General features: G+C 34.7%; 1 protein-coding gene across 2 annotated transcripts in view; it reads left to right on the forward strand.

Annotated features, from left to right (window-relative positions):
• Positions 1 to 17,249, forward strand: part of PTEN (phosphatase and tensin homolog) — an 89,948-nt gene that overhangs the window by 1,246 nt on the left and 71,453 nt on the right. The window contains exon 1 of one of the 2 annotated variants that reach the window (XM_034662384.1): positions 353 to 574. The exons of the other annotated variant lie outside the window; for it this stretch is intronic. Coding sequence (XP_034518275.1) covers positions 496 to 574 — 79 coding nt within the window. The 5' untranslated portion in view covers positions 353 to 495. Of the gene's footprint in view, positions 1 to 352; positions 575 to 17,249 lie in introns of those variants that run through there. 2 annotated transcript variants of the gene reach the window in all.

Genomic DNA, 17,249 nt, shown 5'->3' on the forward strand with positions numbered 1-17,249 from the left:
TGGGCGGCCGCGGCGGCTGCAGCTCCGGGGAGGGGGCCGGAGTCGCCTGTCACCATTTCCAGGGCTGGGGCCGCCGGAGAGTTGGTCTCTCCCCTCCTACTGCCTCCAACACGGCGGCGGCGGCGGCGGCACGTCCAGGGACCCGGGCCCGCTGTAAACCTCCCCTCCGCCGCCGCCGCACCTCTCCCGGCCCGGGCTCCGGAGGCCGCCGGCGGAGGCAGCGGCCGTCCCGAGGATTCTCCGTCTCCTTCCCGTCCCGCGGCCGCCGCGGCCAGGCCTCTGGCTGCTGAGGAGAAGCAGGCCCAGTCGCTGCAACCATCCAGCAGCCGCCGCAGCAGCCATTACCCGGCTGCGGTCCAGAGCCAGGCGGCGGCAGAGCGAGGGGCATCCGCTACCGCCAAGTCCAGAGCCATATCCATCCTGCAGAAGAAGCCCCGCCACCAGCAGCTTCTGCCATCTCTCTCCTCCTTTTTCTTCAGCCACAGGCTCCCAGACATGACAGCCATCATCAAAGAGATCGTTAGCAGAAACAAAAGGAGATATCAAGAGGATGGATTCGACTTAGACTTGACCTGTATCCATTTCTGCCTCTGCCTCTCTCTGCCTTTCTGTCACTCTCTCTTAGAACGTGGGAGCAGACGGAGGCGAAAAATTTCCATAGTTTGGGTGACTATAGCAGCTAGCCCTGCTCGAATTTCTAGATCGTGTCTATTTGGTGTCTCACTTGAATGCATTCAACCTAGGGTGTGTTCGGCTACATGGAACTCTTGCCTGCTTGCAAGTGTCAAGGCACCGATTGGTTTCTCGGGTCTGTCTACGGGGTCTCTTCCGAAGGGCTATTGTCCGTTAATCCAGAATACAGCACACCGTTGGTGGATTAGTGAGCTCGGTAATCCGGTCTGCTAAATGAACAGAAAAGTAGACGCTTTGAGGTTGAGCATATTTCGATTAAATCTTGGCTTTAGGCCCTAGATCAAGGGTATAGATTAGATTAAAATGAAAATTAGTGTTGCACGTATGCATATTGCATCAGAATCTTGCAGTGATTGTTTTTAGTTTCCTGGGTTGCATTGATAGACTTTTTTTTTTTAAATGTGAGTTGTGAACTGATTTGCATAACTTTGGAAGCAGAATCATTTTCAGCATATATGGTGTTCATTGGAGGGCAAAAGTAGGTTTGTATATTTAAGCTAAGTTTAATTGCAACTTCGAACTGCATTTAGTTTTGTAGTTTGAAATCAATAGTGTCATAGGTAATATACCTCATAAGGCGCTCTTACTAGATCTTTGTTAAATTTGCGTTTGTTTTTTTTTTCCTCCTGATGGGGTGATATAGGATAGGGCATGAAATTTGCAGCTGAGTAGCATTTTATATTCAGTGGTCTTGTCACACGCAATACAATGGAGATTGAGTGTTTTTTGATCCCAGATGATACTGTTGTGTGGGTTCTAAGGGTATTGTGTGCAGCAAATCGTGATTGCAGAGATTAAGCTTCAGTTCTTCCTTGAAATTCAAGACAGAATTGCTGCTCACCTAATTGAAGTTGCAGGTCCTCTGACACCTTTGGGGGTCCATTAATTGTACTTTGACTTGTGTATAATGTCAAGTGTAATTTACCAGCTCATAACCAGAAACGCTGGCAAGAGGGGATTACTCCAGTTTCAGATTGTGGAGGTATGTTAGCTGTTTTTCACCCAGTGTCTTAAATTTACTGACTCAGATTGTTGAATAAGACAGAAACCCAGGAATTTTAACAAGTGTATTGTTTTGGTTGTCTAAAAGTTAGGCCTTTGTACCTCAAAAGATAGTGGTTATCAAAAGGCATTGATCTTTGCAGTTTCAGGTATAATGAACTGGTTTTGATCAAGGGATGAGGATAGAGCCCTCCTGGTTTGCAGAATGGAAAGTATCACAGACGTTCAGAGTTCCTGGTAGGCCAGTATCCAAGGCATGAAAAAACAGAATTAAGTTGTTGGTCTGAGGTGCCTGAAGCATCTTATTAAGGCTGCTATTAAGACCAAAAATTTGGTGGTGTGAATTATAACAGTAGATAATATTTAGTTAAAATTATGTAATTGCATCAGTGTTACTAGAGTATTCTTAGTAAAAATTATGTCTTAGCAAATATCAGTAAACATTTTGCCTAAAGGTTGAGGGGCGCTAAAGTGTCCATATATCCTGCTGAACACTGTGGGGAAGATTTGTTTTTTGAAGAAAATGTTTTATGTCTGAAGAGGTTTTATTCCTTTGGATTATGTAGCTGCACGTAAATGTGTACAACTAATTTTGCCCAAGTGTTTGTTTTGAGATGAAGGTAAAAGTTACTGAAGAAGGAGCTTTATAACACACAAAACGTAAGGTTTCTGTTAAGTTAAAAAAATAATATTTTTAAAGAATATTTGGAAGTTCTGGAGTCTGCATTAATTGCAAAACTAGTCAGGCTGAACTTGACCCGCTTGCCTAGAAGGTAATTAATTATGGAAGAACTGATTTGTAATTTATTCCAAAAGCGGTCTACTGTTGGTGTGAACTGACAGCCATCTGGATGTATAGGAACAAATTGATTAAATGTTTCTTTAACTTTTAAGAAAAGTCCCCATGCAAAAAAAAAATGTCTGTAATACTGTTTGGTAGATTGCTTTTATTATTCAGAGTACGTTTATACTATTTTTACTTTACCCATTTGCTTTAAAATTTAGCAGGGTTTTAAGTTTAAAATTATTCTACCAGGTTCTTTCATGTGAGTAGTAAGATGATTGGCGAGTTCTCCTTTGATTTCAGAGGTGTGCCTCTATACATGAAATTTATGTGACTTAAAACTTTCTCTAACACTGTGCTTTTAGTTATGGTATGTATGGAAAGCAGTGTCAAATATTGCATCAAATGACTAATAACACTTAATTTCTAGAGTTGTGGTTTTATTGAGCCAAATATTGATATGAAAAAAAATCACTTAGGAAAAAGTCAGTGAAGGGCTCTTCTTTGATAGTTGCACTTCCAATAATTTTTATACACCAAAGCACTTTGGTTTGCTTGGTTTCACTTTAGTGTTCTGTGTTTATTGTGGGGGGAAAATTAAAATGGCCATTGAAGACTTTGTCTCTGGCAGGTTGTAGTATCTGTTTCAGCAGCTAGCCTGTGAGAAGTTAAATTCCTTTATGAAAGTAGTGATTGAAGATTTCTATCTGATAAGAAAGATTAAGAATGTAGTGATTTTTCAGAGGAAAATTGAGGACGATTGTTTGCAAGTTTTGCAATATTATTTGCAAAATTAAGTTATTCTAAAAATAATTTCTTGGTATCTTACTGTTAGTCTGGAAAGTAGTGCTAACCGTGAGACTATAAAAAATTTAGTGTCTTTAGATTTCATGGAAACTTTAGGCTTTGGTTGCATGTATTTTTATTTTTGATAAGTTTGTGTCTTTTCAAATGTTAACCATAGGGAGTATTTTTAACTTGTAGAGGGTACAGGGACTATTGAAGTTAACTGTATTTTCTTTTAAGATTACTGATTACTGAAATGACCATATTGTGAGGTGCGGGGTTTTTTTTGTGTGTGTTTTTTTTTAAAGATTCTATTCACAATTTTTATTTTACACTTTCATATCTGCTACGTTGCATTTCTTTTTTAAACAGCATGACCGGGCATTCTAATTGCTGTATAACAGTTTACAAACTTCATTTTCATAAAGATTATTCAAGAATAAAGTGCAACTGAAAGGAGAATAACTTCGAGTTTATCTGACTAAATAGAAGGAAAAAGGGCTTTCATTGCTGTGTGTTGTCAAGGTTTGTGCAGTACAGCAGCTATCTGCGGATTCATGTTGCATATGGTGAACTTAGTGAATATTAGATGAATAGACGTCATAAAATATGGTGACTTATAACCACCTTCGTTTAAAATTTGTTTTTTAGAAACTGTGGAAAAAGAAAGATGCATTGGTGTTCCTTCCTTTTAGAATTTTAACAACATGAGAAAGGCAGCTATCGATATTTTAGTTTTTGTGTGGAACAGTAGATGTTTTTTCCTAATAACCACTTAAGTAAAATACACAAACTTCTTAATGTTAATTCTTATTTTCACATGTTCTCATTTTGAGATTTGCATTTGCTGTTTGTTCATTTGGTGATAGCTTAATATTTTTTAAGCCACTTAAGTAATTACTTCTGTGACTTTTAATGGAGTAATACTTATGGGAAAATCCATGCACAAAGTTTCAACATGAATTCACTCTCAGTAAACATTTTGTTTTTAAATTTTGACCTCAGCCTTTTTTAGTAAGACAAATGTGTAGGAAATGTTTTTATATTAAAACAGTGTATGTGAAATGAAGTTTGTAAAGAAATTTAGAAGTGTGCATGCATGTGATGGTGTTTCACTTACTTGAAGTGTTTGGCCTTGGTCGTGGTCCAAGGATTTAGCTTCCAGAAACAATGTCATTAATGATTGTATAAAATACTTATTTGATAACCATATTTTTTTCCTATAGAGATTATGAGTTCTGAAGTTTTATTTCTATTTTGTAGAGGCCTCACTCTTCCTTGCTTCTCTTTCTCCCTCTCTTTTTTTTTTTTAGATAAACTTTGATTTTAAGTGGAGTCAGTATTGGAGAATTCTTTTGTGACCTGAATTCATTAAGGAATGTGTTAGAATTTGTTCTAAGGATAGTGACTTAAGACATTTGTATCAACTTCTGAGGTAGGGGTCAGTAATGATTTCAGTAAACATTCACTTCTGTTTTACAGTTGCTTTCTGTCTGGTAGCTTTGAAATTAATGTATTTGCTATCAGAGCTGTCAGTAATGTTGAGGTTAGACTGCATAACCTTAAGTTGGTAAGGATTTGCTGAGCGAACTGATATCCTTAATTGTTTTATAAAGGCCACTTACTGCCACATGCATTCTTTGCTAGGTGGTCAAAAGTGTTGCGGTCTGCCAGTAATGATTGTCTTTCTAAGCATTGGACATGTGTACCTACTAATGTAAAATACTTTTGTTTGTCAGGAAAGGTGAAGTTAGTATATTGAATTTGACTCTTCACCTAACCTCTAATTTTTTGAAATTTTTTCATTGGTTACAGAAAAGGTATTAGCAATTTGGCTCTTTTAAGGTAATTTGCACTGGAATAAAGGCGTTTGGGAAAATATTAATATAAGAATAAACATTATTTAGGTGTAAATTAATTTTAGAGGGGAAGTTTTAGTTCAGGCATATTCTCTTCATTTGCAGCAGTTTGCATTAAGAGCTAGGTGGATATCTTCAGGGTGTGAGGTATATGCTTGGTTGTACTGAGAATAGTGAGAGATGGATACTGTGGCTGCACCTGACAGCAAGAGAATATTCTTACCGTGTACATGGTGTGGACAAGAAGACTGTTGATGTGTTATATTTTAGGTGGTTATGCGCTTTGTCATCCATACTCATCACTTCAGATAGGGACAGTGAATCTAACATAGTGTGTGAATATTCGGTGTATATGTCTAAGTAGGTACAAAGTTAGCAAACTATCGTAATATTTCTAAAAACAAGGTTACCTTGGTGTATATTATTTTATCATTTTCACATAAGGTTAAATTTATTTTAAAAGGCATTAAAATGTTGAGTATTAATTTTATCTGCACATTGTGTGTACGTTGTTTCATTGTAGATGTTAGGGTGGCAGTGTAGGCTCTGAAGCCAGAATTGCCTGTGTTGGAATCCTGGCTCTCCCACTAGCAGCTGGGTGATTACTGAGTGAGATTACTCACTCTTTCTCAAGCTTGCATCTGTAAAATTTATCTTAAAGAATAAATTAGATAATATGAGTAATTTGCTTAGCATACTACCTGCCACACTGTGAATACCTACGTGGTAACTGCTGCTCTTAAAAATTATAATTTCAGATTACCCATGTTTGAGAAAGTATTTGTATTTTCATTTACGGGAGGAGCAGTGATTGTAACTGAATTTCCTCAGTTTTGGACACGTTAGAATTTTAATTGGTTCAAACTGTGAGTATTTTTTGAAATAAGGGTATTCCTTTAGGAGCTCTGAGTATAAGTTAGTGTGTGATTTTATTGTTTCATCACAAATGGAATATAAAGGTCTGCTCACTCATACTATTGACCAGAGAAAATTAATCATGCTAATCAAAAAGTGTTTGCTTTAAGATATTGAGGTAAGATGAAAACTTCCTATTATGATTGCATAATGAAGTAGATGTTTTAAAATAAAAATTTGTTATAATAAATTTTCTTTAGTGTTAGAGATAGGTCAACTTAAATATATTTTATTCACAAAGAGTGATCTTCTCAAAGAAAACTTTTAATGTATGATACAAAAGTATGTCATAGTTTATCCATAAAGGTATATAAGCATATCTTTTCAAGTTCATTTTTGGGAGAGGTATGCAATTTTGAGTGCCAAGTTACACTTATTACTATGCAATTTACACTTAATGTAATCTGACAATGCATTCATGTAACAGAGGGATTTTAATTTAGGGTTAAACCTTTGTATTACTGCATCCCATTTTACATTTGATCAAGAGTCTCAGTATAATTTTAGGCCTTGGAAATGGGAAGAAAACATTTATTCTTGCCACGTATGAGGAAGGTTGGATTCAGCTTAAGACCTACATGGTAAAGGCCATTTAGTGTGCCTAGGGATGATGATTCTTTTTTTTCCCCTTTACCTTTGCTGGTCTCCCACCTGTTTCCCAGTACTGTCAATAGTGAAGCACTTGATTTCCAGTGAGTTTTTTTGCTTATTTGTTTTGCATTGCAGAATGAATGGTGCTCTGTCTCATTATATATGTGACCATCTGATGACGTGATTTTTATATATTTTATTATGTGTTGTATAAACTAACTGTATTTTTGGTCTAAGTCTCCACTGTAGAATTGAACATTTTGACATCTTCTAGGAAAATTGCATTGTCTAAAACTCTTTCCTGTCACATGCCATCTATGTTCTATTGAAAACTTAGTTGATTTAATATTATTAAGACTCTTCAGAATAGTTTTGAATTTTTTTTCCTTTGATTTTTGTAGATTTTCGGGCTAAAATACCAGGTTTTCTTCTTACTAGTAATTGCAAGGATTGCATTCTGCCAATTTTGTATGTTTAATATTTTTGACCTTTGAAAAAGAATATCTTATTGTTTAAGGTGTTACGAAATGCATTGTGATTTGAATCACATATTCTTTAAATCATGTATTCTTGATGTGATTTATAGAGCATACATGTTCAGAGTTGGAAACAACTCTGCTTTAAAATGTATGCAGTTTTTTTCCATTTAAAATACCTTTGCTCTCATGAATTAGTGAGACTTCTTTTGAGTATTCTGGTCATCCTGAACTGATTGGAGATTAAATAAATAGAACTGAAAACTTTTCTCTACTTTTAAAATGAAGTTTGGGGGGTGTTAACTAAGCTTGATTTTTACGTGTTTACTTTTAAAATGTGTACTTAGGAATTACTTTATTCTGAGTCTGTTAGAGATCAAATGGAATGCTTGGGCTTTTCCTGTTCTGTTTTGTTTTTTCATAATGTGAAAACTGTTTTGCCAGGCTTTATTTAGCCATGATGTAAAATTTATTTAACATTCTTAATCATTCATGAAATATGAAATAAGAGAAAAATGAAAACTTGAGTCAGAAGGGTTTTTTTTTTTTTCTGTTTAATTAATGCAGTGGAGTTAGCTGACATATATCCTAACAGTGTCTTAAATTTGTTTAGTGTGTGCCTTTTTTTATTTTTTAAATTATCAAAGCCTTTTCTTAATATTTAGCTCATTTGGTTTTGCATAGAAGAAAAAAGCCTAAAAGATAGAGCAAGGACTACTGTCTGTCATTATTATTATTATTATTATTATTATTATTATTATTATTATTATTATTATTTTTCTTTTATAGTGTAGGAATCATAGCTCCAATAAGAATCAGTAACTTGTTAAGGGCTAGTAGAGATTGAGTCCAAAGAAAGATGTAGGGTTTTTTGGCACTTGTTGCAGTATTTCCCCCATTATATCAGTGGTTTTCAAACTTGAGAGGGCATCAGAATAACCTGGAGGACTTGTTAAGACCTTAGATTACTTGTCCCACCCTGAGAATTTGTGATTCATTAGGTCTGGTTTGGGGCCTGAGAATTTGCATTTGTAACAAGTTCCCAAGTGATGCTGACACTGGTGGTTTGGGGATCCCACTTTGTGAACCACTGTATTACGTTATCTTCAATCAAACAAATCCTTAATGTGTTATTTCCTTTAGGTTAATAGAATTTATACATACAGTATCATTTGATCTGTAAACCGTAAATAGCTCAACATGGCAAATATTATTCTGGTTATGTAGATGAGGTAGTAAGTTTAGAAAAGCAGCATGGTGGGGTAGATAGAGTGTGGACTTGGGAGTCAGCTAGTTAAAGTCTAGCATAACTCCTTGCTCAGCCACGTATCAGTTGTGTAATAAAAGATATGCTGCTTAACGTTAGTGAACCCTATTTTCTACATCTCTAACATGGTGGTAAAAATCCTCATAGGGTAGTTTTTAGGTTTGTTAGAAGTACAGGTGAGGGGCGCCTGGGTGGCACAGCGGTTGAGCGTCTGCCTTCGGCTCAGGGCGTGATCCCGGAGTTATGGGATCGAGCCCCACATCAGGCTTCTCCGCTATGAGCCTGCTTCTTCCTCTCCCACTCCCCCTGCTTGTGTTCCCTCTCTCGCTGGCTGTCTCTATCTCTGTCGAATACATAAATAAAATCTTTAAAAAAAAAAGTACAGGTGAGGTGTTTTCCGAATATTGGTTGCCAACTGGGAGTGACCTCCTCCCACCTTGTCTGGGCATTTGGCAGCGTCTGGAGACATTGTTGGTGGTCACACCTGGCAGATCTGGGTCACAGCCCAGGGATGCTGCTATACATCCTACAGTGAAGAGGACAGTCCCTCCCACAGCAAAGAGTTATCTGGCCCAAATTGCCAATAATGCGAGCTTGAGAAACTCTATTACTTTTTTTTTAAAGATTTTATTTATTTGTCAGAGAGAGAGAGAGAGAGCACAAGCAGGGAGGAGGGAGAAGCAGGCAGAGGGAGAAGCAGGCTCTCTGCTGAGCAAGGAGCCCAGATAGGAAGGACTCTGGGGGAGATTCTGGGGGACTTGATCCCAGGACACTGGGATCATGACCTGAGCCGAAGGCAGATGCTCACCTGACTGAGCCACCCAGGCATCCCAAGAAACTCTACTTTAAAGGTATAAAGTGTCTGCTACATAGTAATAAGTAATAAGAGAAGTATAATATTTGATAAAAGTCCGTACCTTTGCCCTTAGGCTGTGGTATTTAAGAAGGTCAGTTTGCTAATACATGATGGAGTGAGGCTTTTAATATCTAGGTTTTCTGACTGCTGCTAGGCCAGTATGCTTTATTTATTTATTTTTTTAAAAGATTTTATTTATTTATTCGACAGAGATAGAGACAGCCAGCGAGAGAGGGAACACAAGTAGGGGGAGTGGGAGAGGAAGAAGCAGGCTCCCAGCAGAGGAGCCTGATATGGGGCTCGATCCCACAACACCGGGATCACGCCCTGAGCTGAAGGCAGACGCTTAACTGCTGTGCCACCCAGGCGCCCCCAGTATGCTTTTATAATAGGAACTTTGTCCACAAAAGATACCACTAGTAACCAAAAAGGCTTATTTGAAGAAGGCTCATCTGTTACTTGGCTGGTTGTGAAAAGTGTTGCTTTGAACTTCTTTTAGAGAAGGCTGAAGATGTTTTCAATACACGTGTAAGTGTAATGCACCTTCAGAGGTATTCAGAAGGATGTTACATAGAACCGCTCTAACAGGATGGATATGCTTTATTAAAAAAATACCAACTTTAAAAAATTTTTTATATTGGCAGTAGTTTTTAAAGTAATCTTTTAGCTTGTTTCCTTTAATTATGTAGTTGTTGAGTTGTGGAGAGATACTTTGCCCCCAGTGTAGTTGGTTTTTGCTATTTAATGCATTTTTTTAGTGTTACACTTTATTGTAAAGCTGCTCTGTTATACTCAGATCTCATGGAGTTAAATGTGTTGATGTAAAATGGCAAATTTCTGACAAGTTATAAAAAAAACTTCTGTCTTTCCAGATAAAGAAAGTAGGGCTGACTCTGAGGTTCTCTGATGCATGTGTTAACATTCTTTTCTAGATCCTAACTTTGCTATGTCAGCCTGTTGAAGTGCTTTATTTATCTAATTTAAAAACTTGCATTAATGTGAAGTTTTTAGAAAAAATTAGGATGGAGCTTTAGATTAGTTCAGAGATGAGAAAATGTCAGGGGAGTAGCTTAGGGGATTCTGAATTTTGTTTTGTTTTTAGGGTAGACAAATGTAATTACGAAAGTATTCTAGGAATAGATTGTTTGCTGTGATTTTTTTTCTGTTTGCTTGATTTTACAATTTACTTTGCCTCTCACTTTGCACAAGCAGAATAAAATGTCAGGCCTATCTTAAAAATTCTTATGAAATTTAAGTTTTGACTGAGTGTTGTGATTTCTTTTTGAAATTAAATTAGATGTCCAGAGATACTGATAAATATTTTTAAACCAGGACTGCTTATTTATGATAGCTTCAGATTTGTTAAGAAAAACAGATGGCATTTATTGCTGTAATGTAATTGAGTAAGGCTTATGGTATTTATTTTAGTATATGAATAATAAACTTCATTTGCTTGCTATACTTAAGAAAATTTCTTCTAAAAAATTTGTTTTATACAAATACAACTAAAGAGAATTTTTAAGAAGTGCCTATTGTCCTACTTCTCTGAAACTTCATGTTTCCTTCTAGCTTCTAGTTTTGTTCATATGCATGTATTTTAAAATGTAATTTATCGTAGTGAACTTAAAAGGTGTACGTGCATTTTTAAACAATTTCTGGATCCCCTCATAATTGCCTTAGTTATTTTAAATGGTGAAGTCGAATCAGAAATATTTGTTTTCCTGTAGTTAGTTACACATTAAACTTTTTTCCAGTATTTGGCTAATACTTTTTTCTGTTACTTTCTGATTTTTCTTTAGAGTGGATTTAAGATGAGCTAAATAGTGAGAAAAAGTTTCATGATTTTGATCCGCAAAATCATAATCTGTTACACACTAAAAAAAGCTGAAGTGTTGGACTCTTGAAACTTTTTTCCCCTAAGTTATTTCCAGGAAAGCTATTACGTATTTAAAATTTAAGCATATTTTACTCATTTGAGAAAGACAAAATAAAATTTATCTAAACACTTTGAATCTGTCAAATTTCCTTTTTCTGTTGTAGGAATATTAAATTGTATTGCAATTAAAGTGGGTATAGAAGTGGTTTGAATAAACCTTCACATTATTTTACACCAAAGTGGATATAACCCTATCACTTTCCTGTCTTTAATCAGGGTATGGCTTGTCATGATGATATTGTTCTCTGGAGCGTATTTTGAATGATACAGTTATATTTGCATAGTTGCCTCAGTAATTGGTGATATTTATTGATGAAGGTTTGCTGTGCATTTCACTTATAATCAAAAATTGCATTTGTTAGTGTCAGATTTTAAAGTGTCAGATATTAAAATAGGGAGATAATTTTAACCTTAGTAGCTAAATGATGTCTTTCTTTCTCAGCAAATGTATTAATTCATGTACTTAGAACAAAAATATTGAGGAAGAAACAAACTCTTCTCTTTTTTAAACAAAATTACTTGTTACAGTAACATTTTTCTAAATGAGATAAAATTGTTTCAGTACTTAAACATAAGGAAATTTTGATCTAGATATGGTATATACCTTTTGGTGCTTATGAAAACAAAGTAATGGTAAAAATACTTTGTAAATGTATGCATGTACGTTTTTTGAGAACTGAAGAAGCAATCTGACATCTGGGTAGTTTTCATGGACTAGTTGTAGGAAATTTATGTAAAATAAATACAGTACACTGAAAGTATGATGCAGTTTTGCATATCTAGTTTCTGTTCATTGTGATCAGGATTATAGGTAATACTGTGAAATACACTGAGGTGCTGGTTATTAAGGCTATTTGGATTCTTTTTAATACTGAAAAGGTCACGCAGATTGTGATTATTGTGTAGTGTCCAAGAACTAAGGCTCGCCATCTGTTACTCAAATATAGGAAAAAGTTAAGATAATCTAGTGATATGAGTGGTTTTGACATTTCTGATTTTTGGAATCTATTAATTGTAGTCTTTAAGGACTAATATCAAATTTTAAGCTTTTGCAAAAATAAAACTTATTGGTTATACCAGTGTTTATATTTTTCTTCTAAAATACAAAGATACTGGTTGAGAACTAAAGCTTATGTAATGGAAATCTGGCTTTTAGTCATTTAGTTTTACAACATTATTTGGATATTTAAGTGGAAACATCATGTTTTAACTTGAGATATTAAGTTATACGAGGTTTTGATATTTTTAAACTGTAATGTTCCTAGCAGTTGATATATAGGAATTCATTATTACAGAACTTCATCAGGGTACTGATTTAATATGTATTTCTTAAATATTTGCTTTAAATATTTTTCAGGTCCTCTGCTTTCTTGTACAACTCAGTTCTTGTCTTTCTGCTAGTAAATGAGTTTCCCCATTTAAAATTTGGCTTTTTCATTTTAAGCCACTATATATAAGTTGTTTGTTTGTTTCTTTTTTTTCTTTTTTTTAAGATTTTATTAATTTGTCAGAGAGAGAGCACAAGCAGGGGGAATGGCAGGCAGAGGAGGCAGAGTTGGAGAAGCAGGCTCCCTGCTGAGCAAAGAGCCCAATGTGGGACTTGATCCCAGAACCCTGGGAGCATGATGTGAGCCGAAGACAGCCGCTTAACCGACTGAGCCACCCAGGTGTCCCTATAAGTTGTTTCTGTAACATAATTCCTTTTCACCCCCCAAGAGCTGGGTGTTGCCAGGTTGCATAGATGTCTTCAAATTGCATATTGGGCTTAACAGGGTCTGATTAGTTTTAATCTACTTTTTAAAAATTTATTATATTGACTGTTTTTTATTGAGAAGTTTGTTATCATGCCAAATGATTAATATGATCAGGCATAATATTTCAGTTCAGATATGATTTTGAATTTATGTTCTCACATCTAACTTTGTGTTTAGGGCCTCTATTTTTTGTGTAAGAAACATCTCGCCAATTTCAAATTCATGTCTGATGAAAATAGATTATTTTACTAGCATCACTTTATAGAATTTGTTCAGGCCATGAAAAGAATGGTGCCTTTTTGGATAGACAGATAATGTGTACATAAATTATCTCTCTTTCATTAAGTCAGGCAGCACATATGTAGGTGAGATTTTTATCCAAATACTTAATGTCTTTACCTGTTTTGTTTACCTAATTGTATTTAAAGGGTGTGAGGTGTTAAGAGCTCCTTTCCTTTGTTTTCATTTCTGTCTCTCCCATCTAACTGTTGGTATTTTTGTTTTTCTATATGTTGAACTTTATGTTTTTAAAAAGTTTGTTTATTGGTTGACAGAGTTGACTCCTTAATTTTATCTTTCATGTTTCAGGTTAATAATTTCCAAGATTTTTAGTGTGTTCTCCTTTGCATATGAAGATTCCACAACTAATTTTGATCAGTAATTGTGCTTTTTTCCCCTAATTGTAATAATTGGATTTATACTAAAATTATATTGCTTCAGGAACAAGCATTTATGGGTAGCTGACTAAAATTAAAAGTATTACCTTTTCAAACCAAGCAATGTAGACTTGCTCTCATATTTTTTAGTATATTTAAAAATAGCATATTATTAAAATTTAAAATCTGAATTTTGACTAGTATTTTAGTATATGTAATTTCAGCAGTTTTTTTAATAATCCACTTATTCAAATGATTGTAAAGCTGATATAATGATAAAAATAGACTCTGGGAATATGAATCATATTTTTCAGTATTAGAACAAGGCAATTATCATAAAATCAGTAATATGATTCTTACTAATGTAGTAATGAATGTCAGTATGTGTGCCTTCATATTTTAAAATAGACCTGTACTTCTAGTTTATATTATTCTGATCCAGGACTAAAATACAGCAGTTAGGCAAAACTATTTTTGCCAGTTGGAAAAAAAAAAGCAGCAAGTCATTTCTAAATGATTTCCTGGCTTAGATATAAAATAAAGACTTAGTTTTATTATATTAAAGCCAAATATAAAATGAAGCAGTTTAGCACACACTTGTTTGGAGCTTTCCTCCATTAAAATGGTTCAAATTAGCAGTGCTTTCATGGAAAGGTAAATTTGATTGTTAAAAGTAGATTTAAAGATTTTACAGTTTTAGCCTTATTAGTAGGAAAATGAAAACGCACTTGCCGGAGACACATTTTGTATTAGAACTTTTTTTTCTTAGTACCTTGTGTCTGTAGTTATTTTTGAGTATTAGGACATTAGTGCACGGTTGCATCTAAAAGATAAAGTTGGAAATGTTGGAATCTGTTTTTTTTTAATGCAGGTTACTAATATTGAGTGAATTTGCACTAAATCTTACTAGGTCTTTGTTCTCAAACTATTGACACATCCCTTGTCATCTTCTGTGTCTTACCTGTTTGAATATCTTTTTTTCTGTAAAAGTTAATGGCCTTACAGAGCAGACCGAACCTTCTGTTTTAGATAGTTATCTCTGGTAAATGATAAAAAGCATGGCTTTTATAATGAAATGAGTTACAGAAGTAACATAAACCTAACACTGAATATAAAGATTAGAGCATGAAAGATACTCTTATGTACTTTATAGTAATGCTGAATCAATGTTATAATTTGAACTTTTCTAATTTTTCATATACTTGATTATGAGTTTGCTGTAGAAAATGAGAGTTAGCATTTGTCTTAGTTGAGGTATGTAAGGTGGGCAAGTATGTCTAATGCTTGTTGAAATGACAGTCTTTTGAAAGTTGTTCTGTAAGTTACAACCATATTTTACTTGATTCGTCATTGGTAGCCAGTCTTAGATGTTTGTTAGTGGGAGCAAAACCATGGTGTGGGGGGTGTGCGTGTGTGTATTTTAACAGCAGCAGAGTTCTGAAACAGGAAATCAGCCTTATCGTATTCATCCAGAGACCTAGGAAGAAGGTAATTGTTTCTTATGCTCGTTAAAACCAGTTAGTTGGGCAACTTAAATTTTTAGAGGTTCACAGATGTAGGCTTGAACAGTTGTAGATACATTATTTCGTAACAGCTCTGAAGAAAAATTGATTAAATTTGTTGAGGGGAATAATCCCTCTGCTAATACACAAAGTTGTACTTTGGATTTTAGAGTATTGCTAGCATTATCAGTGACTTGATAAGATATTTTTCTGTGGTTCTAATTTGCTTACATTTAAATAGAGTTCAGAGGGCCTTGATTGTTTAAAATTGTGTAATCTTCAGTTTAAACAGTAGAAATAGTTAATTCTGTGTCAGGTGTTTGTCACTGGAAATTGCCTTTCCCTCTTTGTTAATGTACATATGCTCATAATTACATACTTAGGTATTTGTTCACAACTTAATTTTTATCTGTCAGTGGGTAACTTGCCATTTTTTAAATCTATATAGTTAACATTTCATCCAGCTAAATATCATGGATTGCTTACTGTACTGTGTTAGGATTATTTCCATTTTTCCCTTTTATATACAGCACTATTGTGATTATCTTTCTATAGTTTACTTTGTTTTCTTAGAGTACATTGTTAGAGTGGGGTTTCTGGCACAAAAGGTAAAACAGTTTCATAGCTCTTTGTTATAGATTGTAGATTTCTTGCCAAATGAACCAATTTATGGTAATGCTACTAAGTAGAAAAATACTAGCAATTCTTGATGTTACTTTTGAAGAATGTGGTATTTTCCTGTAGAAAGTGAGATCTAGGGGTGCCTGGCTGGCTCAGTTAGTAGAGCATGGGACCCTTAAACTCAGGGTTGTGAGTTCAAGTCCCACGCTGGGCATGGAACCTACTTAAAACAAAACAAAAACAACAACAAAAGAACTCTAGAAAGTGAGACCTAAACTTCGTTTCAAAGCAAAAATGTGTGTAAACTTTTCAGTCAAGGCAAGTTGATATAATGTAACAATTTGGGAGAGAGTTGTGAGGTCCTTGTTGGAGGAGTTGAAAGCTTGGTAGGGCTCATAAATTACTTGGCAGTCAGTTTTCCTTTCTGGTTTGGCACTGTGAGCAGTTAATTTAGAAGTGTTAAAAGGAACCTAAAATTTATGCTAAAGTGAATTTAAATGAATGGATTAGAATTCTTTTCTTTTATAATTTGTTTATAAAAACATCATATTGAGTTGCCTTGTAATGAGACATTTAAACTAAAATTAAATAACAGGACATTTCTAGCCCATGCAACCTCAAATCATAACAACTTCTTACTAGAATTGTAATAGTCCTTTGCAATTTGTAGATTTAAAGGTATGTCCAGTTATCTCATTTAATCCTTGAAATAACCAGTGAAGAAGTTACAGCAGGTGTTAGGATCATTATTTTGCAGAAAAAAGAAACAAAAATATCTGAGGCCCAGAGATTTAGTAAGTTATCTACAGTCATAGGCTTTTAAGTTGCAAAGCTGAGAATAGAACTTTGATCTTCTATATGTTAAATGACATCATGCATTAAGTATTTTAATGCATGGCCTGGCACCTAGGAAATATTTAAATGTTCCTGTGTCCTGTGCTGTTTCTGACCACTATACTTTATTCTTAAAAATCCCCATTTTTTTGCGCAATATTTTTAATAATTCTGTACTTTTGGAGAAATATTTTTAATATTTCTGTAGTTCACGCTTTGGTACTTATTGCACCCTTTTCACTTTAGAAAATAAGATTTTTGGCTGCATTAATTTGCTCTGTACAGGAATGATTATATGCTTTATATGTTAGGACAAATTTATATTTTCTGAAATAATGAGCAATTAGCACTTTATCAACTGGAAAATTCAGGGAACTCCTATCTCTGCTTTCCTACCAATGTGAATCTTCAATTTAGAAACCAGATGCAAACATTTTACACATTTAATAGAGAAAAAAATCTAATAAGAAATAAAATCTTTCATTAGATGAGACTCTCATATAAGTCTATGAGAGTAGCAGTTATTTAAAGCATAATTTGGTTAGTAAAGTTGATAAAATGGATATAACTGTGACATACATGAATACTATTTGTTAAATTTACACTTGTTAAAATTTGTTGGAAAAAAATTGTAGACCTGATGTAGCTTATGAATCAGTGGCTGAATTTTTTTCCCTCTTACCTGATCCTTAAACATCTATTGGTTGATAGTACTGA

Source organism: Ailuropoda melanoleuca, chromosome 6, assembly GCF_002007445.2.
Source record: "Ailuropoda melanoleuca isolate Jingjing chromosome 6, ASM200744v2, whole genome shotgun sequence".
Lineage (NCBI taxonomy): Eukaryota > Metazoa > Chordata > Mammalia > Carnivora > Ursidae > Ailuropoda > Ailuropoda melanoleuca.